Below are 26,881 nucleotides of genomic sequence, written 5' to 3' on the forward strand. Positions count from 1 at the left end.
CATTCATCTGTTAACTGTAAAATGTCACAAAACTGCATGTCAAATTGTCCTGAAAACCCAGGGGGATGTATTTAAACTGCTTGTTTCGTCTAACCACAGTTAAAACATCAAGTTATTTGGTAAATGTTGAAGGAACTGCAATTTCTCACTGATGAAAAGCTGAGAACAAATGGCTAAATGTCTTCAGCGAACACTTGCTTTTCAGAAATGCTGGACTTACCCAATAATCTACTGATAATCAGCCCTAAAAAAACGATGTGATATGAAACACAGTTTGTATTAATTAAGAGCTGAAATGTGTTGCATGGTGGGTTTTAGCTGGTTCACATGATATAAAACTCTTTAGTCGTGGTCAGATAAGTTATTATAACAGAGAGGCAGCACTGTCATATAATTAAGACATGGATTAATAATTATTTTCTCCAACAGTCTTTTGTTTGCATGTGCCTGGTAAATATTTAAGCTGCGGCCCGTGCCAGTTAATTGCAGAGTGTGTGTCTGTGTGTGGACACGGAGGGAAAGGGGCGGGTGCGGGGCACGCTGCCTGCCAGCTGTCCGTGGACTGAAATCCCCTTCCCCTCCTTTAATAAGAGCGCTGAGAGATGCATTGTTCTCCCCCAAAAGCAGACATGATGGGGGCAGCCCTGCCATCTGCTGTTCTCCCCTCCACCACTAGCACCATCTATACGCTTCATTCACACACACACACACACACACACACATATAGATGGAGACCCTGGGATCAGCTGGCAGTGGGGGTTGGGATGTAGTACTGGATAGCATTGTGCAGCCTTTTTTGCATGAAAAGGATCATCCCAATGTGGTGGTGTCGGCTGTGGGGTCTAAACAAGTCTCCTCTTGTTAATCAGCAGACAAACTGCAGGTTATGCCTAACACTCACAGTCAAACATCCACCTGCTGATTTGCATGGCAGTTGAGGTCCAACGGTTGCTGAAGAATGCTGATAACTTAAACAACTGATAAGAATCAGCAGGCTTTGACATTTCTGGATTCATCTCTGTCAACACAATAAGCAGTGCGTTCATAATACCTTACAATGTGTCGTTGCTCTGTACGTACCACGTTGCAAGGATTTTAATGTAGAGCAGCAGGTCGCTAAAGGATTAGTTTGGCATTTTGGAAAATAAGCTCATTTGTTTTCTTGGTGAGATTCAATGAAAACTCAATATCCTCTCATATCTGTCTGTATGGCCTAAGGTAAAAGGAGCTAAGTGTAGAAATTCTAGAACATATGTTTTTCAATAGTCACATCTTACATTCACACACTTAGTCCGGCAGTCACAAAGCATATCAGTCCCTTCTTAGTAGTAGTAGAAGTCAGATCTCGTCTAAGTGGTCCACATCAGCAATAACATCATCATCGCTGTCAAAATGGCGACCACTGAGCTCCTTCATCACGGGGATGCGGCAGCAGTCTGAGGGTGCTACCCTCCTTCACTGTTACCACCTCATGTTGTTCATTTCCTCAGACAGTGACTTGCAATTTTCAATTACCTGAATGAGAAACACCGCAAAAGTTATTAACTTCAAACTTTCTGCATAGTCATTCAAAGAGCAAGCACAAGTACAAAACGAGAGCTGTATAACTCATCTCCTTCTATGTTAGGCCACAGACTTATCAATCTGTGGCTTAAACAGGTCTGTTCAAAGGTGAAAGAAACATTTACTTATCAGGATTTCAAGCTCATCAATTACACAAAGTACCATCTTGTTTGCTTAATCTGTACTAAAACACAACTAAACCACAAATGGTGACTTTGGAGGCTATAATCTTCTTTGGCCAGGGCCACCAAGGAATAATTTAGCATATAAACTCCTGTGAAACCACACCTTAAAATTTTCACTCTTTGATTTTTTGTAAAGATTGACCAAAGGAGAAATAATGTGTTAATAACTTCAAGTTCTGGACAGAGCCAGGCTATAAGGCTATAGCTGTTTCCCTCTTGCTTCAAGTCTTTGCTAAGAGAGTCTAAATCTTTGCTTTCAGTTTATAATCTATTCTATGCTAATCAAAGCTAACCAGCTACTCCCTGTAGCTTCATATGTAGCCTGCGATTTTCACAGTGGAAAACTGTCAAAACACAGGGTCTGTCTATTGCGGTCAACATGATTTTGATTCCTTTTGATTCTTTTTGCACACAGACACCAAAGCTAACACACACGATGAGTCAGTGCTAAACATGCTGGTACATGTCACATCTGACTGACTCCTGTCAATGTCAGCCACACCAAACTTGAAGTCAAACTACGTGAACGCTTTCCCTGGAAAATTAATCCTCATCACATTTAGTGAGAACTAGCATTACTCAAGCGTATTTCACCCAAACACATTACGCAAATATTAAAATCAGTTCCTGTTGTTCTGTTAACACATCATTTCCAACCACAGGTTAATTACTGGAGAGAGTTAATCAGACCGGAGCATAACATGGCACAAAGAGAGTACCTTGTCAACTGTTTATTCGGCTAAATTACCTTTTAAAGTATGTCCAGTACCTAACAGCAGTATTTAAGCTAATCAGCTGCTTATTTTATTATATATTATATATATATTTTGCAAACATACATGAAATAGGAACGTTTTCATTTAAGTTTTAGAAAGAATGCGAATCAGCATAATTCCCAAAATTGTCAGAAATATATTCTTTGAATCACAGCAGTCCCCGATCGTAGAAGTGAGCCTCCTAATGTTGCCTGCTCCTAATTTAAAGCAGCGCAAAAAGAAAATGGTCAGCATTAGCAGCTTGTGCTTATCTCTCTGTTGAGAGTCGTTCTGCACAGGTGACAGATTCTCAGGGGAGGCAGGTATGATCAGCAGTTTGTTTCTGAACAGCTGGTTGGTAAAGTACATGCTTTCCTAAGTGAAGCAAGTCAAACACTGAACTGAAGACTCAAAACAGCACATTTTACACCATGTTTGTCACTGTGTTAGCACATATGTTAGCAACTTTCAGCTTTCTTACATCAAAGTTGGAAAGCAACAGGAGTGATATTTAGGATCAGCCATTTGAACCTGTTAATGGCGAGGTTTAGGCTGACTGGGCTAACACAATACAGACTGTGATCTGGGAGCAGCAGGCTTGTTATGTGAGGTGGGACAAGCTAGGCGCTTCAGCAGCTCCTTTTGTTTTCCTGCAAAGGAGGAAATGGCCACATTCCTCACATTACCATGTGCATGGGGTCTGACCGAGCCTCCACTCTGCTGTTTCACTGGGGACGACAGGAGGGCTTATGGTGATAAAGTGAGATAAGTATGCAGAGGAAGAACACATGTGATTTTCTTCGCCGAAGTTATTATGATTGTCAGCAGTTTTTGAAGGTCATAGAATTTCATTTGAGAAGAATTAAACATGCGAATACATCGATCAAAGTGACATCCTAATGTTGTGAAGCATTTCTATGTAGGATTAATGTCTGTTTCCTGAAAGCAGAAGACATGCCACAGACTGCAACTTGTCAGCAAACATCAGCAACCATATTTGAGCACTGTGAAACAACTGTAGGTGAACAACATTTACGCAAGTCTGACTTGTTTCAGGTCACCCCAGAAAGGGTCCTTCGCACCTGGTGACACGAGAAATTCCTCACTTAACCATAAAAGTAAACAAGTCACGATGAACCAGTGAGGAACTCTAAACAGGACTACATCTGAGGGTGATGCTGTTTACAGATAAGACAAGGACACATATTTTCTTGACTGCCCTGTGAGCTCGTGGCGTCAGTGGTTCTACTCAATTCTCAATTCCCTCAGTTCACCTAAATATAACTGGATTTGATTCACTGAAGTCAGTCGGATTTGTCACGGTACAGAACAACAACGTAGTGACAACCTGGAATTCAAGCATTGCAGTATTTTCAACAGATCTGTGAACAGATGAAAGCAAACGGCATTTAGGATGCTGGTTGACAAGAAAAAGAGTTAAAAGTGACGCCGTCTGCTTTAGATCTCTGTAAGCCTGTATTGTTCGATATGATTTGGTTTTCCAAGCTTAAAGAGGTGAATGTGAGTGCGGAGAAGACGTACAGCAACTGAGTACAGGATTCAAGCCCTGTAGTCAAGGTTTAACATTTGAATCCCCCCCATTTAGAACAGCCGGCAGTGTATAATGAATTAATGAATGTTTTATAGCACACTACAGCACATTATAAACTATGAGCAGATATAAGGATTTGTCAAGTGTTTCTTAATGGATGAATTATAGGCCTAATGCTTATGAACTGGTATCCAGGCGTGTAACTTTAAATCAGAAAAGTTTGAACACCATAATAACTAGCATTACTTGTCACTTTTGTTACTCAGCTCATGCGCGTCAGAGTCCCATAAACAACTCCAGAGCCTCCACACACAAACATCACATCTTCTCTATTCAGCGTGCCTTGAAACAGAAACAAAGACATTGTCTACACAATGTCAGCCTGCACTTAGGAGATGTTTTCTGACCACCAACAGCTAACATTAACTTATCCCAGGTTACCGACTCAGCGGAGGCTAACTGCTTTCCCACACCTGCCTCTGCACCTGTAGCACTCTGAGCGCACAGATAAGAACATCAACCCCTGGCAAACAGCTGCTACTGCCTTTAGTAGCTGGAATGTAATCACCAAATTTCAGATTTTAATCTGTCACACCATTTGTTAATGAAAAAAGTAATCACTTTTCATCATCTCATTGCTGTTCAACACTGATTATACACAGTTTTAAAAATGAGATCATCCATAATGTCACTGGGTAATAATCTGAGTCCCATGCCCTTATATTTGCTTACATTACACTGTGTCACAAAGCTTTTCTTCAGTACTCATATCCTGCTCATAACTGCAACACAGTGCATGATAAAATAAAGCGTACTGCTCTGAATAATGAGTCCAGCATTGACATGTAGGGTGTTGACCAGGAGGCGGTTGGCCGTTTGCTTTAGCCAGGGGTCAGACACTAAATGCTGAGGTGATCATCAATTCTGTAGCTACAACAACATCCTGCTCCTTCATTTGCCTAAACAGACTTGTTTTAGAATGCGCTCCTGATGGCCACACCGACAAACATGCAACCATATATCACAGGGCTCTGGATCACTTCCAGGTTATCTGTTCAAAAGACACTAAAACCAGACAATTTACGAACAAATTCAGTAAGTGACTCTAGCTTTGACGTGGCTTCATCTCACACTGACACATCTTAGTATTAAGTTGTGTATAAACAGAGCAATTTGTAAAAAATGAGTGGCAGGGCGTCTGTTGTAATCTCTTATAATTAACCATACCTGATAACAAGGTGTACAAAGACGTTTCAGGCTGCCAACTCCTTGTTTGTGTGAGTTCTTGTAAGATTTTACTGTAGTCAAAGTGTTTTGACAGCCACCTTCAAAGCAAAATGAAACACACACACACACTAAAGCTTAGGCTGGATGTGCTGTACTGATACTGTGGGATTTGAGGATATTTTTAAAGTTATAATGGAGACTGTTGTAATAATACACTACAAACCAAAACAAGATATACAGGCCTTCTAAGACCAAAAATGTTTCTGTGATAAGACCCGTTGCTGCTGTGTAAACACTTGGAATAGCTGATGCCCAAACATTCCTCTCCATCACTGTTGCAGCAAGCGCTGGAAGGTGTCAAGCTCGATATAGCTGTTTCAGGAAAACAAGCAACTTGTGTTTGGCTCACAACACTGATCTTGTGTCAATAGATAACATGAGCATTCTTTTAAAGGCTAGAGTGGTCTGTTTGAATGCTGCCTAATGTTTACAGGAAAATAACTTATCTGAAAGAGGTTTTGAGCAACGAGAAGAGGCACACACAAAGTTAAAATCGATGAGACATTTTATCAAACACATGAGGAACACAACTTTTGCTGATGAAGAATAACTTTCACAGTAAAAGCAGTGAGTACATTTGGAGAAGTTTTGATTTAATTTCTAAACCAAAAGATGGAGTTCAATGGACTATCACAGAGCCTCAGGCCAGGGGGCAGATGTTTAGTGGAAACAAAGCACAGCGCAGACTATCTCCTGCCCTCCAGCTTCGGGGCAGATGCATCTGTCAGTCCTCCACCATATGGACCTCAGTGACAAGAATGCAGTGTATGCAAAACAGAGAGCAGACCAGGCGTACAGTCAACACATCAAAAATACAAAGAGAGAAACTTCAAATATGTAGCTGCATTCTGTAGAAAATAAATCTCCCACCTGTTTTAACACACTGAGAGGACCTATTCAAGTGTAATCCTCCCCTTTCCCCTAAAGCCATTATGTTGAAAGCAGGTGGAAGAGCCATTTAACGTCACATCAGCTGCAGTTCACTTACAGCAGCGAACAAATGTTCAGACTATTTAACGGGCCAGACGCTGTTGCTCATCTCAACAACTCTCACATTTTGATCCACACCATCATTTGTGGATCCAGAATGACAGTCTCAACAAGTCTGAACAATGGACCTCAGGTTACACACACACACTTGTAAGTGCTTGCCTGCCCCCTCCCCATCCATACAGGCCTGGCGCAGTCTCAGTGGAAGCAGATGGCCGAGCAAAGCCTTCACTTCCAAGCCAGATAAAGATGTCTCCTAGGGCCATGCTGAGTGCAGAGCCCCCAGTCTGCTCATCAGCCACTGAGCGGAGATGGATGCCTCTGCTGCTTGAAGCCTAGCAGAGCAGGTGGTGGACCTCTGCTACAGAGGCTAAATATCTCTTTGACACTGGAAGGCAAGGCTAAACACTTGGAGGGGGGTGAGGTGGGTAGCAACAATAAGGACAAAGAACAACCAAAATAGAAGATGTATTCAGTTTATAAGCATAAGGTCATTCGTAAATCTGAATGTAAAATTGATATGATAACGTTTAAAGGCTCAATCAGTATTGTTTGGACAAATAAATTTACTTATACTGAATAACAGTGGTCTGTAAATTAAGCATTTTGTGTATTTCCAATCGTGAAGGAAAACAGAAGCCTCTTTTAAACTTCTGCCAGTACCAGAAAACATGAAAAACATATAATTTAGTTGTCGTGTATAGGATGATATTTGTGTCAAAACTGCGAGCAGCAAGAGGCATTAAGTCACTGTTCAATAAATGTTTTGTATGATTCTTCTTTTACACACACACACACACACAATAAAAAGTTCTCTGATGCAATTTTACAGCACAGAATAGCTTGAATTACTGTGTCACACTAGCAACAAAAAGTCTCTTCCAGGTAGACGACTGTCAGCTGATTTGCATTGCCGAGACGTGAACTGAATGAAGACGGCGCAATGCTTACTTTATGTACTGTATTGCTTTACGAGCATCTTTGATAAACCAAACCTACCCAACAGTAACATCTCACCGCCAGTCAGACGTCAGACGACATTACTACTGTTTGTTTGAGCTAAACCGAAGCGGTCACTTTCTTTACTCTGTGGTCCAACAGTCTCCAAAGTGAAAGTGTTGTTGTTACACGATAGCACCAAACATTCATTTTAGATCACTGAGATGCACTTGAAATAACATCACAAAAAAGAAAATGAAATTGTATGTAAATGCATGTTTTCAGCCCATAAGTTAGAAGAAACACTGGTCCCAAACACCTTTGTTTGATCAATATTACTTTTTTTTTTTTGCAGAATTATAAATTCTGCAAAAAATGTAATTCTCATATTTGCAAAAAATGTCTTTCTGTGCTTGAGAGACGGAAGTGATGTTCCATATGGCGTTAATCCGTGTATTAGCATACTGATCAGTTGATATTTGTACAGGGACCTGTTTGTTTGCATTTGGACAACAGATTGTCTTTAACAGTGGAGTGGACTAACACAACACTTCAACTGACAGCTTCAAAGCTGACGAGGCCATTCCAAACAGTGGTCTATCTCCAGAATATCTGACTATTTAATTTGACCTTGGACACATTTATTGCTGAATCTGAGTGTAGTAGCAGAGGCTAGTTTCTGAAAGCAGTGCCTGACACAGTTTCCTCTGTCTGCCCCCACCTCTGTCCCAAATGTCTGACTTTGTGTTTCTGGCAATTTGCTCCCATTGTGCAGCACTTCCTGATAGGAGGCACTCTGGAAGACTGGGCTCAGTCAACTGCAAAGGAATGTGACATTCCTTTCTAAAATTACGGATGTTTCTTTGGATTTCTGGAGCCGATCGCTGCCATTTTCACTGTGGTGTCTGGAGAAAGTGTTTCCGGACAGGCACGCAAGTGAACACAGAGTGTACATTCAAAACTTCATTCATGATTGACTGCAACAGAATGCTGGACACCAATAAAGTGTTTATTTTTCACTGGTAACAGAGCAGTGTGTATTGTTGTGGTTCTTTCACCCTCATTTAACAACATTAAATTATATGGGGGGAAAACTGAATAAATAAATGAATTAATACATTTTTGAAGGCCTTTAAAAAATTTAATCTGAAATAATTTGGATTTTATATTATTTACACATCTAATGCAATGTTAAGTCAGTGACCCAGGAGCAGAGTGTTGCAATCATCAGTCTTCCTAGATGACTGAAAATAAAGGTTCCCAACCATTTTGGTTTGTGACTCCTTAAAACTAAAAAACATCTACCTATGACCTAAACCTACACATGTCTTTTCCTAAAATATTACAATTAATCTGTGAAATAAAAACAACAGAACAACCAGAATTATATTCAAAATAACAAATACACATTCATATCACAACTGTATATTTAAACTGATCTACATGCCCCCGTTGATTACTTTTTCTGTCCTGTCTCGGTCACATACTGAATGGTGATATTGACCTCCCACCCCACCGGAAAAACGCCCCCCCCCCCCCCCAAGAATGCACTACATGTAACCCCTTTCACATATAAGCCTTCATGAAATTGACTTAAATAAAGCTACATCAGAGGCGGCACAATGGGGCGGTGGTTAGCACTGTCGCCTCACAGCAACAATGAATCCCAGGCTGGACCCTTCTGTGCGTCCGTGTGGGTTTTCTCCGGCTTCCTCCCACAATCCCAAAAACATGCACATTAGGTTAACTGGCTACTCTACATTGTCCCTAGGTGTGAGTGTGTGCGTGTGTGGTTGTCTGTCTTTGTGTGTCAGTCCTGCGACTGACTGGCGACCAGTCCAGGTATGTATCTCCTCGACCATTAAGATCCATGGTCAGGACTTGCTGGTTAACTCCCAGGTTTGAGACAAAGAGTGATCAGGCTTTTGCTATTAGAGCCCCCACTCTATGGAACTACCTGTCTGCTGTTCTCAGACTCACTGTATTTGTTTCTATTGTATAGCTGAATCTGCTCTTGGTCATACTTGCTATTGAAAGCATCTACATGTATATTTTGAAATAAAAAGAGAACCTGTTGACGTGTATGAAAGAACGCTCAGAAGAGAGCTTTGGTAAATACAGGTCAAAATGAACAAACAGAAAGAGGCCACAGGCTTGCTGTGATAACCTCTATTTCCAGATGGTAGAGTGGAGTTAAGGGGAAAAACGAGACAGAGGAGTGGAGGGGGTCAGATGTCAGGAATGAGGAAATCCCACCATGGCCTCAGCAGATAGAGGACAGGAAGCTAGTTACATTTGCATACAAATTCACCCTGAGTAATGCAGCATGTGAGTTGGGGTGAGTGGGATAAAAGCGTGGGAGGACACCTGCAGACCACTGATAGTACATTGTCAAGTGGACACTACATGTCTGATCTGATGACATGCACAGGCTGTGACTGTGAGGACAGAGGAGAAGAGATAAAGAGGAAACATCTATGACAAGTCCAGAAGCCCCATTGGTCAAGAGAGAACCTGAACCAGTGACCAGCTGAATGAGACATTTAGCTCACTTGTAGACAGTAAGCAACACAGGCCTGAGAGCAAAATGTATTCATCAGAAAGCTTGTATACATAAATGGATAATCCCTCAAAACCTTTTGCATATTGTGCTGACAGCAATGTACACATCCCTGTTGGATAAATCACACAGATAAATGTCTTACGGTTAAACAGTCCCAGCAGTCACACATCACAACTCAAATCCTGCTTGAGTATTGAACTGATGCCACACGTTCTTTGCCTCTCATTGCATATTTTAAAGCTTTGTCACTTCTACTAAATAAGTCAAATTCAAAGTGTCTGACGAATCAGCACTGTTGAAGCAGCCGCGAGAGCCTTCTGATTTATGACGTCTCCCTGCAGAGTGATCGCCACAGGTGACGACAAATTTCTCTGTGATCTCCAACAACACTGACAATTTTACGGCCTGTGTAATTAAAGACTTAAGCACACAGGAGCACCAAAGTTGACTCAAGCATGAAAGGAAGGGAAGCCATTAAGGGTCTATAATGTTTTAGTCTGACTGAGAAGGCATTTAAATTGGCCTTGGAAATTCCAGATAAGGCAGTGGCACTAGAAGAATGCAATTTCAAGCTGCTGCACCCTACTACAAACCGACTGCTTTGTTAGATGTCATTACATGTGAATTTCAAATGAGGAAAGGTGAAGTATGAGATGTTACGTAAGAGGATTAGTGAGTGGGACAGCCAATATAAGGTATTGAGATGATTTCACCTTTCTGGGAATGGACAGATAAAGAAAGTCATTTCTGAGTGAGAATTATCTTGATAACACTGTTGTTATCCACTCCCACCACCTTGTCAAGTGACAACAGCTGCCTGAGAGTAGCGAGGCATGAAAAGGCTTTCTCTCAAGAAACCACAGCATGCATTTTTTTACACCATCCACTATAGTATCTGATTTGTGGACACCTAGTTTACTTGATATGAAAACATATATTCTTGATGATACATGAGACAACTGCACATGATCAGATCGGTAAAGACTGAAGAATACACTTCCTGTGTGTTTTGCTGACACTCATCAGTGATTACTAGAAATGATCTAACACTTTGCTTCATCACAGTAAGATACCAGCAAAAGACATGAGGTAGACAGAGTCAAGTCATGTCAGTTTTTTTATACAGCTCAGTATAACCACTCACAAATTTGCCTCAAATTGCTTTATGATCTGTACATATTAAGTAGACTGCAGGTTTGGCCCTCTGGTGATCCCTGATCACATGTTGCATGTAAGCAGCAGTTTTCAGTTGTTTCATTTGAAACATTTTTAGAGATCCTTAGAGATGAAACTAAAGAGTGAAAGAGTAAAAGTGGATTATCATCCACTTATTCTTATGTAAACTCTCAATCTGTGACTAACACGCCTAAACACGCCTTAGTGAATAAATTGTGTTGTACGTAAAACATGAGACTTATTTGTCACTCAGGCTTCCACTTAAGCAATATTGTAAACAAACTGCTATCCGAGAAGTGGAAATATACATAATTTTTGCATTTACTGTTGCATATTTTGTGGAAATTCAAATAAAATTTGTACTATATCTGGGTGGCTTGAGTCTACAGCCATGCTAACAGCTTACACGCAGCAGTGTGGCTGCACTTAGGCACAGAAGCTCATCGAATGCTGCTGAGGGCTGTTCCAATGTCCAGGATCATTCAAATTCTCATCATCATCTTAGTTTAGCACGTTAACTTGCTAAGCAATACAGCTGAGACTAAAGGTAATGCCATTAGTTTTGATTATAGCACTAGACAACAATTTGAGAAATCATCAAAGTTATTAATTCATGATGAGGTTGGTATGGATGTCAGATTTAATGCCAAAATAGTTTAGACATTTCAATAAAAACAAAAATGCTAACCCCATGAATGCAGTACAGAATCAACCAGTTCAGCGGTATTCATCCTCTGGGTACCATGAATGTCTGTACAAAACTGTTACTGCAGTCTGGAACAAAGAGGTGAACCAGTGACATACTGAGCCAAGATGTTTGCCAAAAAGGAAAGATTTGAGTGTTAAACAAAGTATTCTGAGACCTACGTCGGGAACTACTGATCCGACAATGAAATAGACAACCAAGACCTGTGGTGTTCAGTCTCTGCAAGGCCCACATTTAAAAGAAAAGTAAAGAAAGGAGTGGAATCTAATGTATGACAAAGCATGCAAATACTTTCAGACTTTGCTGCAGATGTTTAGTCATGACATTTCTACAGTGTCATGGAAAAATTAAGGAGGTTTTAGACCTAGAAATAGGAAAGGGTGTCACTTCCTCAGCCATTTCTCTTGAAAAGACATCCAATTCAAAACATGTTCAGCTGTTTATGTCAGTACGACTAAAAGAATGTAAACTGCCTCTTCCCCTCACCAATTCATCAGCGTATCCCAGAATGCTTGAGTGGCGTAGATTATAATCAGTTGTACATTGTTTTTTTTTTTCTTTTTCGCTAGGCGTTTCTTCTTCAGGCATAGCCATATCAAGGACATCACAACTTTCTCAGACTGAATGGCACCCATTTTTTAAAAAAATCTCAAATAATCTTTACATTTGAAATGTGACATTTGTGTAAAAATGGGGCAATTCCTGATATTACTTTAGTTTATAATACTGACAAAGTTGCAACTGCAACAATATGCAAATAAAAGCTTATAGCATTGAAAATAATTTCCCACCACAGTCAAAAGTGACTGGTCCACACTGATATATTTAATATTATATCATGGCACTCAATCCAACCTGTGCATGTCATTGCATAAGACAGAGATGGAGAAAATGAGGCTTGCCTGGGATGTTTGTAGTTGTGGGGGAAATCTGAAAACTAATTACACAAGTCGTTCCAAACAGATGCCCTCATTAGCCATGAATGAACAAGGAATGTTCTAAATAGTTTTTACATAACAGAAACCAACATCAAAGTGCAGGCGCTGAAACTCCATCAGAGAAATCCTGTTCTGACTGGGTTGAATATCAACAAGTGAATGCTCCATTTTCTGAGAATTTATAGCATTTGGGTCATATTATGGCCATGTTATATGGGTTATATTACATGGAATAGGGAGGGAATTGTCACTTATTATTGTATGTAAGTCTCATTATTGTAAACAAAAGTGCTGCCTGAGCACCAAAATGAACTTATCCAGATTACAGACATTTATAAAAACAATTTAATATTGTCCTCTACATTTTGGTCTCTGTTTCTCTTGCAAAGTTAGTTGATTTTTGAAAATGTCTTCTAAGGTGCAGACTTTTCAAAACACCTGGTTTCTGTACACCTGTGTGGATGCGTACGACAGAGCAGTTGGGAAACGACGGTGCCATCACCACAGTTAGCGTAATGAGTATGCACCTGTCCTGAAACAACAATAACAATGGTGAACTAGTGGTTTCTTAGCAAGGAGTTAGCACTTACCACAAACTATTCAACATCTTAAAGTCAGTGGGGGTCCACCCTAAGAACACCCTAAAAAATCCATGGACATTGAATTTCTTACACTTGCTTTTCAAGTTCAACAGTGAACTTCACAACTTGGACCTTGTAATTTCCTTTCAGTCCACTAGATGTCCTCAGTATGTTCCTCCTTCACTTCATTCTGTAAACACATTAGCCTCACAGAATGTCATATCTGCCCTATAACATTAATTCACAGATTGTCTGTTGTCTTTAACCAAATGGGAACAAACAGTTAATGTTAATGATGAAGCTGAATTGAGTGGGGAGCACTGGGATACAGCCCACCTAAGATGCAATGACATTATAGTTAAGGACAAGCAGCTTGCCATGTTCAATTCATGCATCTACTGCATTCATGTATTCCCTCTGCACACACACCACCAAGAAAAGTCAAATTCAGAGATCTGGTTCGTCTGTGAATTACTTTCAAATGCTCTGCTTCCAATAGTTTCAAGAAAAAGCACAACAACACATTGCAATGACCATTGTCTGTGAAGGTATTATTAAAATATGCCTTATTATTTTTTATAAGAAGCCTGAATGAGAAATGAGATAGCTTAACCCTTCATCTCAAGTTATTCAGTAACTTATTTCCCTCTAAGTAAACCAAAACTTCAACAGAAACACCTACACACCTACTGTCATTTATAGTCAGCAACAGTCACACCTTCAGTGTGCAGGTTTGCCAGATGTGAACACCTGTTCCTGTCTCCATGTGCAGGTTAAAGATTCATAATGCCAGGTGCAAGACCAGTGTCTCCACACAGCTTCCAATAGGCAGCTGTAACCCCAACCTGTGAATACCTGCTTGCTTAGATTCTACAGATTTCAACATGTTTATTGAGTGCCTGACAACTGTAGATGCAGCATCTGCCAGCAACTTCTTACAGGCAGAACCCAATCCAGTCACCATCTGCAACCTCTACCAGGCAGCTGGAAATACGGCAAATACTTTCAGCTTTGCAGGCCTGCAAATCTTGTAGACATGGTTCCAGCTTCCACAGACTCCTTTAGCGAGCTGAGGTCCTACCCTCTGCCTGCACCTGCCCCTTCCACCTGCAGCTACTCTATGCATTAAAATAGAAATATTTAAAGCACAACAAAATAGTAAATGGACAACAGATACCATGAGATAACAAAATCGTAATTTTTTTTCTTAACTGACCTTGTTTAAAAACATGGTAAGATTTTCTGTGCACGACTTCACCTCTCTCAGTACCAGCCTGCCACTACATCATCAGCCTCTGCCTATGGCCTTAGTTTAAAATGTGTAAATGTATCTTAGCTGCAGCCCCACAGCATCATCCACTCATCTGTCTGCACAGCATCCTCATGCACGTTCAAACAATCAACAGTATATTACAACTTTTTTGCTCTTTCTATGTCTATGCAGCCATTATTTTCTCAGTAGCAGCACCAGCCACAGCCTTCATAGTCTCTCACATTTAACCCATCCTTAGTTGAACACACATGCAACACCTGGCAAATTACATGCAGTGAAATACACACAGGAGCAGTGGGCTGCATCAAGTGGGTGCATCAAATTGGGTGTGCTTTGCTCAAGGGCACATCAGCCAGCTAATGGAGGAGGAGCATTAATCACTCTATCACACCCACCACACCTGGGGGAATCGAACCGGTGACCCTCCGATCACAAGTCGCTTCTCCGACCTCTAGGCCACGGTTCTGATCTGCATGTGTCAGACCAACCTGAACAGTTCAGTGCAATGCAGTGCAGCTGTGCTTGGAATTTGTTCTTCACTGCTCTTCATAAAATGAAAATGCAGATGAAACCATTGCCCACTCTCTGGCTTGAGAGTCCTCAGTAGTGTATAGATGTAAAATTCACAGCAAAGCTACAGTGTGAACATACAGAATGAATGCAATAGCTTTTCTTGTTGCAAAGTATGTTAAATATATATATACTATATATATATATTACAGAACTCATTCACATATAGTGATTCTTTCATTTTCACTCTAATCATCAAACAGATTATATAGACAAAAGTACTGATGATACCACATTCTAAATACACAGACAGCTTTGCAGCTATAACAGCTTCCACTCTTCTGGGAAGGCTTTCCACAAGATTCTGTGTTTCTGTGGGAATTTTTGCTCATTCATGCAGCAGAGCAGTTGTGAGGTCAGACACTGATGTTGGACCAGAAGGTCTGGGTCACAGTCTCTGTTCCAGTTCATCCCAAAGGTGCTGGATGAGGTTGAGGTCAGGGTTCTGTGTGGGCCAGTCAAGTTCTTCCACACCAAACTCATCCAGCCATGTCTTTATGGACTTTGCTTTGTGCACTGGGACACAGTCATGCTGGAATAGAAAAGGGCCTTCACCAAACTGTTGCCACAAAGTTGGAAGCATAGCATTGTCCAACATGTCTTGGTATGCTGAAGCATTGAGATTTCCCTTCACTGGAAGGGGCTGACCCCAACCCCTGAAAACCAGCCCCATAAAGAGGGGGGAATGTGTTGGGCGAACAGGTGCAAAGATTGGATTATGAAAATCCCACAGAATCTGGAGAAAGATCATGGAAGCCATTAACATCTGGCACAAGAGTCCATCCATGAACAGAGACGGGGGTCACAGTGTGATCAGGTCAGATTTCATCAACTGCATCATCACCACGCCACCAGATTTGGCCGAAAGCGTCAATAACGGAGAATATTTTTATATCATGGTGGGTCTTTTTCTTCTTGATCTCAAAACTTCTTCCTCCACTGTAGAACACATGCTACAGTATGCGCACAGACAGACAGTGTAAGTAGGTCATCAGTGTGCGTGCACACACTCATTGTGTGTTAGAGGAATGAGTCCTTTCCTTCGGCCTCTCTGGCGCAGTTCTCTTGGCACGGAGCACCGAGTAGGCTGATAAGAAACACGCCCCGCTGTCTCTGCAGCATTCCATGTATCCTGGAGTAAACGTCCGGAGTCCCACTGCATGAGAAGAGTCCGGCCCCAACCTGCGCCCACTCCCTCAACCCCACCCTCCCCGAGCGCACTCGGACTCAAGAACAATGACATTCCCATCAAACAAGGGACATGTCTGGAGCTAGAACTGGGACGTGGACACACGCGAAGCATGACAAGCATGTTGTCTGAGGCCCTGCCATGAAATGTGCAACAAAGAATGCATGCAGGCTGCAACAATTCTGGGAAAAGTCATCTTATCGTGGAAAGGAAGTTCAGGATGTTTATCACGTCTGCCAAGTGCAACAACCTGTGAGTAGAGTAGTTCATCACCTAGGAGCAACATGAATCATATTGAAGAGACATTTCTCACTTATTGGGCAACTATGATAACATATTTTGCACACAAAAACAAACCGGGGGCCAAATATGTTAGCCACTGGTCGCTGAATGATTTTAATGAATTATCACTCAGGGAATCAGATATCCTTAACTCCCCGGGCTCATCAATCTCCTGGCAGTCCCCGTATAAGACCTCCCTGCCAACCTGCATCGCCTGTCAGCCATCCTCCAGAGATAAGTCAGGCCTCTACAAACAATTCATCTTCATTCTTTATTTTCATGACAAGTCATGATCTCACAGATAAAGGAAATTCCTCGAACAAATACCTCCCATATCTCCCTCCTTCAAGATGGGTTGATAATTTGAATTTTCCCACTGAGTATTTGCTAAGTTTGCCGAATTTACTCTCTTACTTACTCATTTGGCTTTGTGACCTCTGAGATGTCTGGTTTGTGACATTCAGTTGGACTGCAGAGGCATTTCTGTTTCATGATAGGGGCAGGCAAAATATTTTTCAAGCAGCAGATAGAAGCCCCTGAATTACTGTTTGATTCAGTATCTGACTTGGCAGATTCATTAGAGCAGCAGAGTTTAAATCGCCCCCTCTGCTGCTTGTTTGTGGTAGAGCGAGATGAAGCAATAATGTCAATGCTTGAATGAGAAGGTTAGTGGAATGGTGTTCATAGAGGACATATTTACAACATTTTTACAGGTATTTTCCCCACATTAGAATCAATGACAAACTGAAGAAAGTGTCTCTATGCTCACCTTAACTTTGAGTTTGATACATATACGTATGAGCAGGACTCCATTCATGCAACTTCCATGAGTTTGATATGGAAACTACAGCTGCAACAAGCAATTGATTAATCAGTCCATCAAAACTAAATCAGTGACCAACTGTGCTGAAAAAGGCCTAAGCATTTACGAAGCAGAGAAAATCTAATTAAAGACACTGGTAAGATGCATTGTGGGAAATGTTTGATTCCGTGTGTCGGACATTTGACAAGTACATCACACTAAAAGTCAAATATTGGTCCAGGTCCAATTTTGACCATATAGTTTTTTGAATGTTTCTTGAAAGTCACCTACAGTTCTGAAGTGTATTTCTGGAATGCACCTTTGAAAGCACAATGTAATCATTAGAGCAAAAAGTGAAGCCAAAAAGCCTCTCCATAAAAGGGTGATGAATAACCAAGAGAATCCGTTTAGAGGGAGGGTGTCCTCTTCGCACTCTTAATGGTTGTCCTAATGTGGTCAATTCAGCTCAGGAAACTAATCAATTTAGCCTTTAATTCAATCATCTTGTTGCCTCAAGCAAATGTTTGTTATGAATCATTACATATATAAGGAAGCTCAAACTCTCGCTGGACCTGAATCAGTCTCACTTGTCCTCCCTTTTTCTAGGCCCCTTCAAAGAATCTCCACATATAAAAACCTTTTCACCTCCCTCCAGAGCGAGCTGGAGGAATGTCTGCCTTGCCAAATTCCTCAGGGCTGTTTGTTGGGGCTTACAGTGCTAGTCACACAGCCTACCAAATACCGAAGTGAGAAGACACTGGACGCTGGGGACTCCTGAGCAGAACGTCTCCATTGTTGTTGCAATAGTATAATAGCAAAAATGAAAAACACAGATGTCTTGAATTTTTTCCACTTTATTTCCATTCTATCAGTGTGTCCCTCATTAGAAAAGCAGTAAAATATAACTATTCCCCTCTGGCCCTTCTGAGATCGAGTGCCCCACATGGTTGATATTAACATTCCTACAGCTTTCTAATGATGAGGACAAAGCAGGCCGCAGGGGAAGGTTCATGACAGCATTGGCATGCTGCATGCATTCCTGCACTTGACAAGCCAGAGGGCCTCTGCAGGGTGAGTAGTGGTGGTGGTGGTGGTGGGGAGCTACAGTGTAAAATGCCTTCTCACCCTCCCTACTGTCTGGGACTTCTGGACAGACATGTACATATGTGGTATTTTCCCCAGTTATGACAGACGTGCAGGGAGGACAGACACCTCTTTGGCCCACAGCAACATTCTTTTCTCTGGACGTAAATGCAAAGCTTGTGTCAATGCTGCATTCCAGACAACTTGAAGAATTGGAAGATTTAGCATCCTAGTGCAGAGCAAGTCCACTTAATGTCAGAACTCCAATGCGTAACACAGGTGGAATTCAACAACCAAGAAGTTGACAGACTGCAGGGCACAACGCACTGTGGACGGTCAGTAATTTCCTAAGGTCACTGCAGTCTGTCAAAAGGCACATTTCACTTATGGTCTGATAATAAAAAGATACACATGCAGATGCTTGCTTATAATGTTGACAGAAAGCATCTCATCAGTCATCAAATAAAGCAGAAGTCTCTGTTCTCTGTCTTTCCCAGCCAAAGAACACAGCATCAAACACCCTGGGGCGTCAAAGTATGTTTACAGTACTGTAAAAATGGTGATCACTTTCTCTTTTCTCAAACAACTGGCAAACAATCCGGATGATCTCTTTAGAGCAGTCAATACATATCAGAGCCTCTGTAACAAAGAACCAATGACCGTAGTTGAGTTCCAGCTGCTGACTGTCACAATTCACAGTTAAAGCAGTGTGTTTAGAGCTACCTGCACGTTCACCTGCTCAGCCAGCTGAGGACGTTGAATTGATCGTGAACACCGTCACTGAAACCTAATTCATGCATTTGACACAGTTCTCTCGTCATGTTGCTTCTCTATTTGTTTTTTTCTTTTTCCTCCAGCTGACTAGAGCAGCCACTAATTTGATTGCAATTAATCACGAGTTATTTTTCAAGCAAATGTTACAAACATAAAAAGGTTTGAGCTTCATGAATGCAAGGATTTGCTTCTTTCTCTTGCCAAAAGTAAGAGTGAAGTGAATGTCCTTACACTGTAGATGTCGTCTTTCTGCAATGTTTTTTGGATCACACAGATAGACCACTGAGGCTTCGTTATCTTCTGTGGATGAACAGATTGTGTACAATGTGCTTGTCAGCTGCAGTCTTCGCGGTGTGTTCAAATGCAGCTTTCAACACAAAGTATGAGCTGATGTACAATCAGTCAGCCTTTGGCAGTTTTTAAAGATTAGCTTGATCTGAAGGGAGAAAAACATATCTCCAAGAAAAGGACATTCTGCTGTTGCACAAATGAAAATAAATACGTGACAATTTGAGGTGATGTTTGACCTCAGTGTGGGGACAGAGTGGGCTTGAAAACACCTCTGTACATGCTGTGGCATGACAGCACTGTACGTGTTGAGAGCTCATGGGAATGAAATTGCTGAACTCAAAGCTCGACACTGCCGGCTCGATACTGAACCTAAATGTGCAAACTCTGTAAAAATAAGAAAAGATGGCTCTTAGGTTCAGTCAAGTCGGGCACACACACAAACTCAACACCCCGTACAAGAACGTCTTTGGCACTACTGTCCAAGGCACTATACTGAAGTCTGGGCAGATCCGGGCCCAGAGCCACTAGGCAGGTACCTGGACACTGTCTTGACATTGTTTTCTATCATACCCTGGATATGGCCGTCCAGTCTCTGGAGCAGCTCTGTGGACCGCAAGTTCTCTTCCTCCAGGAATCGTGACACCATGCGGTCTGCAGGTGACGCTGACAAGGGCTCCTGGGAGGAAAGAGGAACACACAACACTCGGATCGTTTGCTAAAAAGAGGACAGTTGAACATTATATTGACAATAACTGTGGAGATTATTTAGAGGGAAATGATTAATTACCACTGCAGAGGGAGAGGGTGAGGGTATGGTTTTGTCTCCATCTTCAGAGTTGGAGCTTTGTCCTTCAGCAGCAGATTCATTTGAATTTCGGGTTGGGACCGAGTTTCTCCTGGTGAGTTCTGTGCTGCTGGAGGTGGAGGAGGAGGAGGATGCTGATGAATGAGGCCTGCTGTCTTGGGGCTGGTTACAGGAGTGCTCTCCAGAAGAATGGGACAGGGTGTGCAGCTGCTCGAAGAGCCTCCGGATCTCCCCTTCGGAGTGAGTCGTTACCTGTACCGCCTCCCTGTGTTTGTGATGTCTGGTACCTTCACTGCTACAGATAAAACAAAAAGATGCATAAGGGTTCACTTTCTTGATCTTTTAGGCATGTGTGTCTTGTGTGTGTGCTGGGTACCCGTCCTGTGTAGGCTGTGGTTGGTCAGACATGGCGTGACTGAGCACAGCTCGCTCATATCTGTCTTGACATGTCCGGCTGGAGACTTGAAGTTGGGCCTGCACCTTAGCAAGTTCTTGTCTTAGCTGCCGATTCTCTTGTTCCAGGCTGCTCAGAGATGACACATAACTCTCCCTCAGGGATACGAGCGAGGAATCCCCCCTCTGAGCAGAACAAAGTGATTCAGGGAGATGAGTCACTTTTTGAAACGAGCGCTGAAGCCAAATTAAGAAAAGAATCCTGTCTGCTGTGGTCTGCAAAACTGTCTAATGACTACGTGACAGCTAGGTCAAAAGAGACAAACCTTAGGTGACTGAGACTCCAGCCTTTGCAGACCCTTCAGATGCTGGTTCTCAGTTTGTAGAGTCTCCAGCTGGGCCTGAGTCATCTGACAAAGTCAGAGAAGAAAATGTGATTTATTTTACTGAAGCCTCGAGCAGATGCCTGGGCCCCAGCGTGACAGGCCGGACCTTGTAACATTTCTGTAACTCCTCTAACAAAAGTCTGAATTGAATATCGACATATTGACCTAAAAGGCGGCAGCAGCAAGGTTAAATAAGAGACAGTTTAGACGCACATGTTGTTCTCCTTATTTGAGAGTGCTGTGGTAAATTATCACTTAAAGAATCCTTCCAAACACATTTTAAGATGTATATAAAATACTCTATATTCCCTACTCTCCCTAATCTTGCTGGGTGTTGCATGTGTGTGTTCAACTAAGGATGGGATAAATGCAGTAGTAAAATTCAGTATGTGTGTATGTAAAAATAAATATATATATACTGCCAATAAAAGTTGATTCTATTCTATTCTATTCTAATGATTTGCCACTGATACACTTAAAAAAAGTTAAATTATCCTGTTAAAATGACATTTATTCCTTCTCCCTCATTTAAAAAAAAAACAAACTATGAATATGTAATTATTGTTCATTTCCAAAGTTTAGCTGAAGGGCACAAGATGCCTCTTATCTAACTGAACAGTCAGTTCTCAGTGTATGTGCACAGGAGGCCTCAAGCCTCCACATCACAGTTGTGTAGTTTGAATACTGGGCCAGATGAGAGCACAATAAGAGCAGTGGAGGAGTGACTCTCATCCTGACGGCTTCCTTAATTTGGATAAACCAAAGCAAGTTTTAAAATCAGTGACGCAGTCCTGTTCATTTGCTTACTTTAAGCTCAGCAGCCTTCTGCTCTGCTCGCTCCACCTCACGGTGGAGCTGCTGCCTGATGCTGGATGAAGAGCTGTTCAGCGTGGTGATGGTGACATCGCGCTGGTGCAGCTCTGTAGTCAGCTTTGACACCTCCATCCGCATTCCCTCCACCTCACCGCTGTGAGTCTGCTTGGCCCGGTGAAGCTCCTCCCTGAGCTGAGCAAAGAACCCAGAAGTGACAGAACATGGCGATACTCTACACAAACACAGTGTGTTACATCAAAAACCCACAGCTCCCACAACATAACCAGTGAGGGAAAGTTTTCTGACCTTTTTCAGTTCAGTAATAGAGGAATCTGCTTTAATGCTCCTCAGTTCTTCTGCCTTTGATTGGTCAGCTCTCTGTCGACTCGCCCTTTCATGTCTGAGCAAATCATAAAAACATCAAAAGGGAAAGCCATCACAAATTCAAAGTGTGATGCTTTATATGTACAGACAGTCAAAATGTGGGCATACAAAGAGGTCAGTGGTCACCTGTCCTTGAGACAAGCCAGTTCAGCCTTGAGATGAACCTCACATGCTTGGGCAGAGTGAAGCTTGGCTGTGGTCTTCTCCAGGTCTTGTCTGAGGGTCTCCACACCAGCACGGCCCTGAGATGCCAGACAGTCCTCCAGAGAGCTGACAAAACAACACAGTAATGTTTTATTGTCTTCTTTGAAGCTCTTTTCACACAACACACAAGCACTGAGAAGTACAGAATGCCCTCTTGTGTGCCGTTGCTGTACTACATCACAACATGATGGCTGAAAACACATTATTTACAGGAAGAAACACACCCACCGAATGACTTGATCTTTAGCTTGTAGCACTTGCTTGAGTCTAGCAGCTTCATTGCGAAGCCACTGGCGTTCAAGACTGGCCCGTTGCACAAATGTGTCCTGGGAGTCCAGTGTGGCGTGGAGTTCCTGCCTCTCCTCTGAGAGGACCTGTGAAACAGCAGTGGACCTTCAGCTGATAAAATGATATTTTGACCTCCAGCTCTGCAGCACCAATCTACCGTTTAACATTCCCTTCATGTTTTATGAAAGTTTTATTTTTATCATATTTATTAACATCACTCTTTGCACCTGTTGCTTGCATACTGGGCCAGATTAACACACGGGCTGGCCCAGGCTGCAGTCTGGAAGGTGAGCACGTGAGTCACATGAATGGATGCAATTAAGAAGTGTCTCATATCTGATGATGCAGGCAGACCTGAACTATGGACCATAAATCTGTCTGCTCCTTCACAAATCTTCTCCATCAACAGCAGCACTCACAGGAAGCAGAACGGACTATGTCTGGAATAGTTTGGGTAATTAATTTAACTAAGGTATAATAGAGATCTTCACACTACAGCAATACAGACAAAGGATTCTTATGGTCACTGTTTTCTCCTCTCAATGAAGTAAAATCTGTTTGACAGACTTGTGAAAAGAGAACCTTTGCAACATTTTGATAGCTGTCAACAGTGTATTTTACCATCAGTCCTGTGGTTACTGCGGTTTTCAAATGGTTTCTGTTGATTTGATTTGTGCCTGACTGCCAGTGGGAGAAACTGATGGATAACATGTTACAACAAAGGGGAAAAACATCTGACGATTTCTTCATTGTGTGTTGTATTGATGTGTGAGTTTCAACGATTGACTTTGATGATCAGAGAGGCTCCTTTCAGTAATTTTAAACATTTCCATGCACACAGTAATGTCACTGCAGCAAATAACAGGGACATTTAAGCAGCCAAAGTAAAAGCTGTAATTCTAAACCTGACAGGACAGAGGAAATAAAGTTCAATTTTCATCTGAAATAATTTTTTAGACGGCCCGGGTGGAGATCAGGATTTATCAGGAGGATGGCTGTTGTACTCCTTATAGTTTCACTGTATGAACCCGGACTGATCCTGTTGGCGTGTTGAGTGATTTAAATAATTAATAAAGTAAAGCTAGTGTGCCTTGGACCGTAAGGCAGTGCCTCTCTCAACGAGGAGACCCACTTACTGTTTCTGCTGCTGAGGCAACAGTGCAGGTAATGTCATTAATACTTTCCTTTGTAGTTTTATCCACCTGCTGTAAATCAGAATGACCATTTTTATGACCTGGCCTGCTGGATCCGCAGGGATAACCTTGATATACGCATCACTAGTCCCAACCTTTCTTACCTGCTGCTCTCTCCGGTACTGTCCAAGCCACATCTCTAGGGGTCGGAGACGTTCCAGTTCAAGCTCCTGTGAGTGCAGGCTGCCCTGGGCCTTCTCCAGCTGGGTACACAGACACTGCACCTCTAAACAGCACTCCCTGTGTTCCTTCTCCTTTTTCAACCTTTCCCATTGTGCCTGGAAAACAAATGACAGAAAATACATGTGAAGATTAACCTGTCTCTGCTTTGCTTCAGCATTAAACTGCCTCATTTGACACTGCTATGCTGTCATGATAAGGTTAGTAATCTGCTTTTACTTTCATGTGTGTGAGCTCATCAGACAGGCTACTATTCTTGGTCTCCAGTGCTGTCAGCTGTTTTTGATACTGGATGCGCTGCTGCTCCCACTCAGCAGAGAGCTGTTGATATTCCTGCAGACAGACAGAGGATGATAATCCTTCACATAACCAGTAGATGGCAGGAAAGGGCAATTTGTAAGTGACTGGAAACATAATGCAGAGAAAAGGATGTAAAAGGAATTGCACTAATGTTGTTGTACCTCAATCTTTCCATTAAGTCGAGCCTCTGACAGGTCTGTCTCTTTAGTATTTGATCCTCCACTGGCCTCCCTGAGATGTTTGCGCTGAAGCTTGTGATAACTTCTCTTCAATTTATCTAACTGCAGAGAAAAGTGTTTGTGAGAAAAGATTCTCACATTCATCTTGAAAACTGTGTGAAACGATTTTACAAAGTGTTCTTGAGCCTATGCAGAAATACGCTTGATACAGTCATGCATTTCACAAAGTGGTGAACCTCACCCCATCCTTGCTTGTAAACTTTTGAGGACACTCCTATCATATCCAATCATGATACTTTGACTTGTTAACAGTGGACCTGTTTACCTGTGGGTTGTTTCAGATATGTTTTTGACCAGTAAACAGCTTTCACAGTGTTTGGTGTCCCTGTCCCAACTTGTCTGAAACAAGCTCCTGCCATCTAATTCAGAACAAGCATTTATTTAATTAAATCGTTGAAGTTGATGAGGTTAATGAGGTAATCAACGTCAAATGGAATCTAATGTTCCTTAAGCCGTGAGATTGCCACAATAACAACATTTTGAACTCTGATAATAACAGGATAAAACAGCAATACTCAATGCCTCCTTTGATTGCAGAGCAAAAAGAAAAAAATGTCCAAGGCACACAAAACAGGATTATTTTTTCCTGCACAGAGCTAAAAGTCACTAAAGACATCTGTAAGACACTTAACATCAGTGCAGGCTTGGGTTGAACATTGGATTGATCTGTTCTAACTGATGCAGCTATTTTACTGTTTTAAACTGGTGGTGAAGTGCCGATACTTTGACACTTTTGACAGCCGTATTAATTTGAGGAACATCTACAGTTGTTCAGCCTGCAAACATCTTTGCTTCACATTTTGCTAAGTTAAACTCTTTCATAAGGAGTAAAGTAAATTAAACTTTGATTGTACAAACGTGGAAACTACTAAATCATGTGAGGCACTGAAAAGATTTTTAAAACACGAAACTTAAATTTACCTACTCAATTAAACAACTTACATTTTCTTACTCAATCAAATGAAAGAGCGTTCTACCGATTCGTTTTTAACTGTGCGTGTGACTTGTGTCTCACCTCTTCTCTGACTTTTTGCAGCTGTTGCTCATACTTGGTAACTAACTCTTGTCGACCAGGCTGGACTCCTTGCAGCTGCTGGCGGAGCAATCCGATCTACAGATAAAGAAATGGTATTGTTGTATTGAGGGTAAAACATATCAACATAATAACACTTATTTAGTGACAGTTCTATGTTCCACGCGGAGAACATGTGGTCAAACTGTCATAATTGAGTTGCAAGGGTGAATGACTGCAAATGCCTCTCCATCTCTCTCTCTGGTGTTTCATACGATGCACCCTCACTCGTTTATCTGCGTTGACACGGTACCATAAAACTTTAAGAAGGATCTGCTACTTCACCTCCAGGTCCCTCTGCTCAATGAGCTTCCTGGAAGTCAACAGCTCCTCTTCCCCGCTTTTCAGCCTGAGCTCCAAGGCCTGCGTCTCAGCCTCCCACTCCGTCCTCTGATGATTGATCATAATGTCAATCTGTCTCATCAGTTCCTGGAGCTCTGGCTCACATGATGACAGGACAGAGCTGTCAGACAGAAAACAAAATGTCACAACATAACGATGTTTGCAAGAGCCGTTAAAATGCCATATGATCTAGAGGATGAAATCGCCCGTAGGCTCTTATCATCACTGGTTGTCTGCTGCTGTTGTCACTGGCTTTAGCCACAGTGTGAATTACCTTAAATCAGGATTCTGCAGAGATCCCAGAGAAGACTCCATCTGGTTGGAAGTGACAATGTCAATATTTGTCAAGTCTGGTAAATAACTTACACCGTACGAGCTCTGTGGAAGCCCTAAACTCTGAATTGAACGTCCCAAGTTAACCACCCGGTAAGCTGACGAACCTCGCAACCTCTCTGACGGCGCTTACGTTAGCAACCAGCTCACTAACCAAACAGAGCTGCAACGGCGCCAAAGGTGCTGCGTGAATTGGGATTATAGCTCCGGCTAAATGAAGTGGACAGATTATTAAAGTTTCTAACACAGTAAGCAAGACTTACTAGCTAACGTTGGCGAGTTTAGTGCGTCTAACTACTTCTGTTTACATCATTAACTGAACTTCACAGCCTGACATTCGATAACTTATTACAATAGATTTCCTGGTGTAAGGCGGTAACTCCACCTCCAACCTGTGACCTCAGCACGCTGTACGTCCACTGACCGCTGAGTTAGATGAAGCTGTACATC

General features: G+C 42.0%; 1 protein-coding gene across 5 annotated transcripts; it reads right to left on the reverse strand.

The window, feature by feature from the left end:
* Positions 1-996: 996 nt before the first annotated feature.
* cep63 (centrosomal protein 63) lies at positions 997-26,828 on the reverse strand. 5 transcript variants are annotated; one of them, XM_046391492.1, is made up of 15 exons: positions 26,373-26,827; positions 26,042-26,219; positions 25,700-25,795; positions 24,607-24,726; positions 24,365-24,478; positions 24,070-24,243; positions 22,713-22,858; positions 22,407-22,550; positions 22,203-22,296; positions 21,891-22,088; positions 21,024-21,107; positions 20,681-20,883; positions 20,287-20,599; positions 20,070-20,175; positions 997-1,515 (listed from the first exon to the last, which is right to left on the reverse strand). In XM_046391492.1, the coding sequence occupies exons 1-15, from the start codon at positions 26,411-26,413 to the stop codon at positions 1,508-1,510; spliced, it is 2,019 nt and encodes a 672-aa protein (XP_046247448.1). In that variant the 5' UTR covers positions 26,414-26,827; the 3' UTR covers positions 997-1,507. The 5 variants fall into 5 exon arrangements, with proteins under 5 accessions (XP_046247448.1, XP_046247447.1, XP_046247445.1 ...); XM_046391491.1 differs by lacking the exon at positions 997-1,515 and adding an exon at positions 18,190-19,883; XM_046391489.1 differs by lacking the exon at positions 997-1,515 and having other exon boundaries at positions 18,190-20,175; positions 26,373-26,413; positions 26,695-26,815.
* Between the last annotated feature and the right edge of the window lie 53 nt (positions 26,829-26,881).

This window comes from Scatophagus argus, chromosome 6 (assembly GCF_020382885.2).
Source record: "Scatophagus argus isolate fScaArg1 chromosome 6, fScaArg1.pri, whole genome shotgun sequence".
Lineage (NCBI taxonomy): Eukaryota > Metazoa > Chordata > Actinopteri > Scatophagidae > Scatophagus > Scatophagus argus.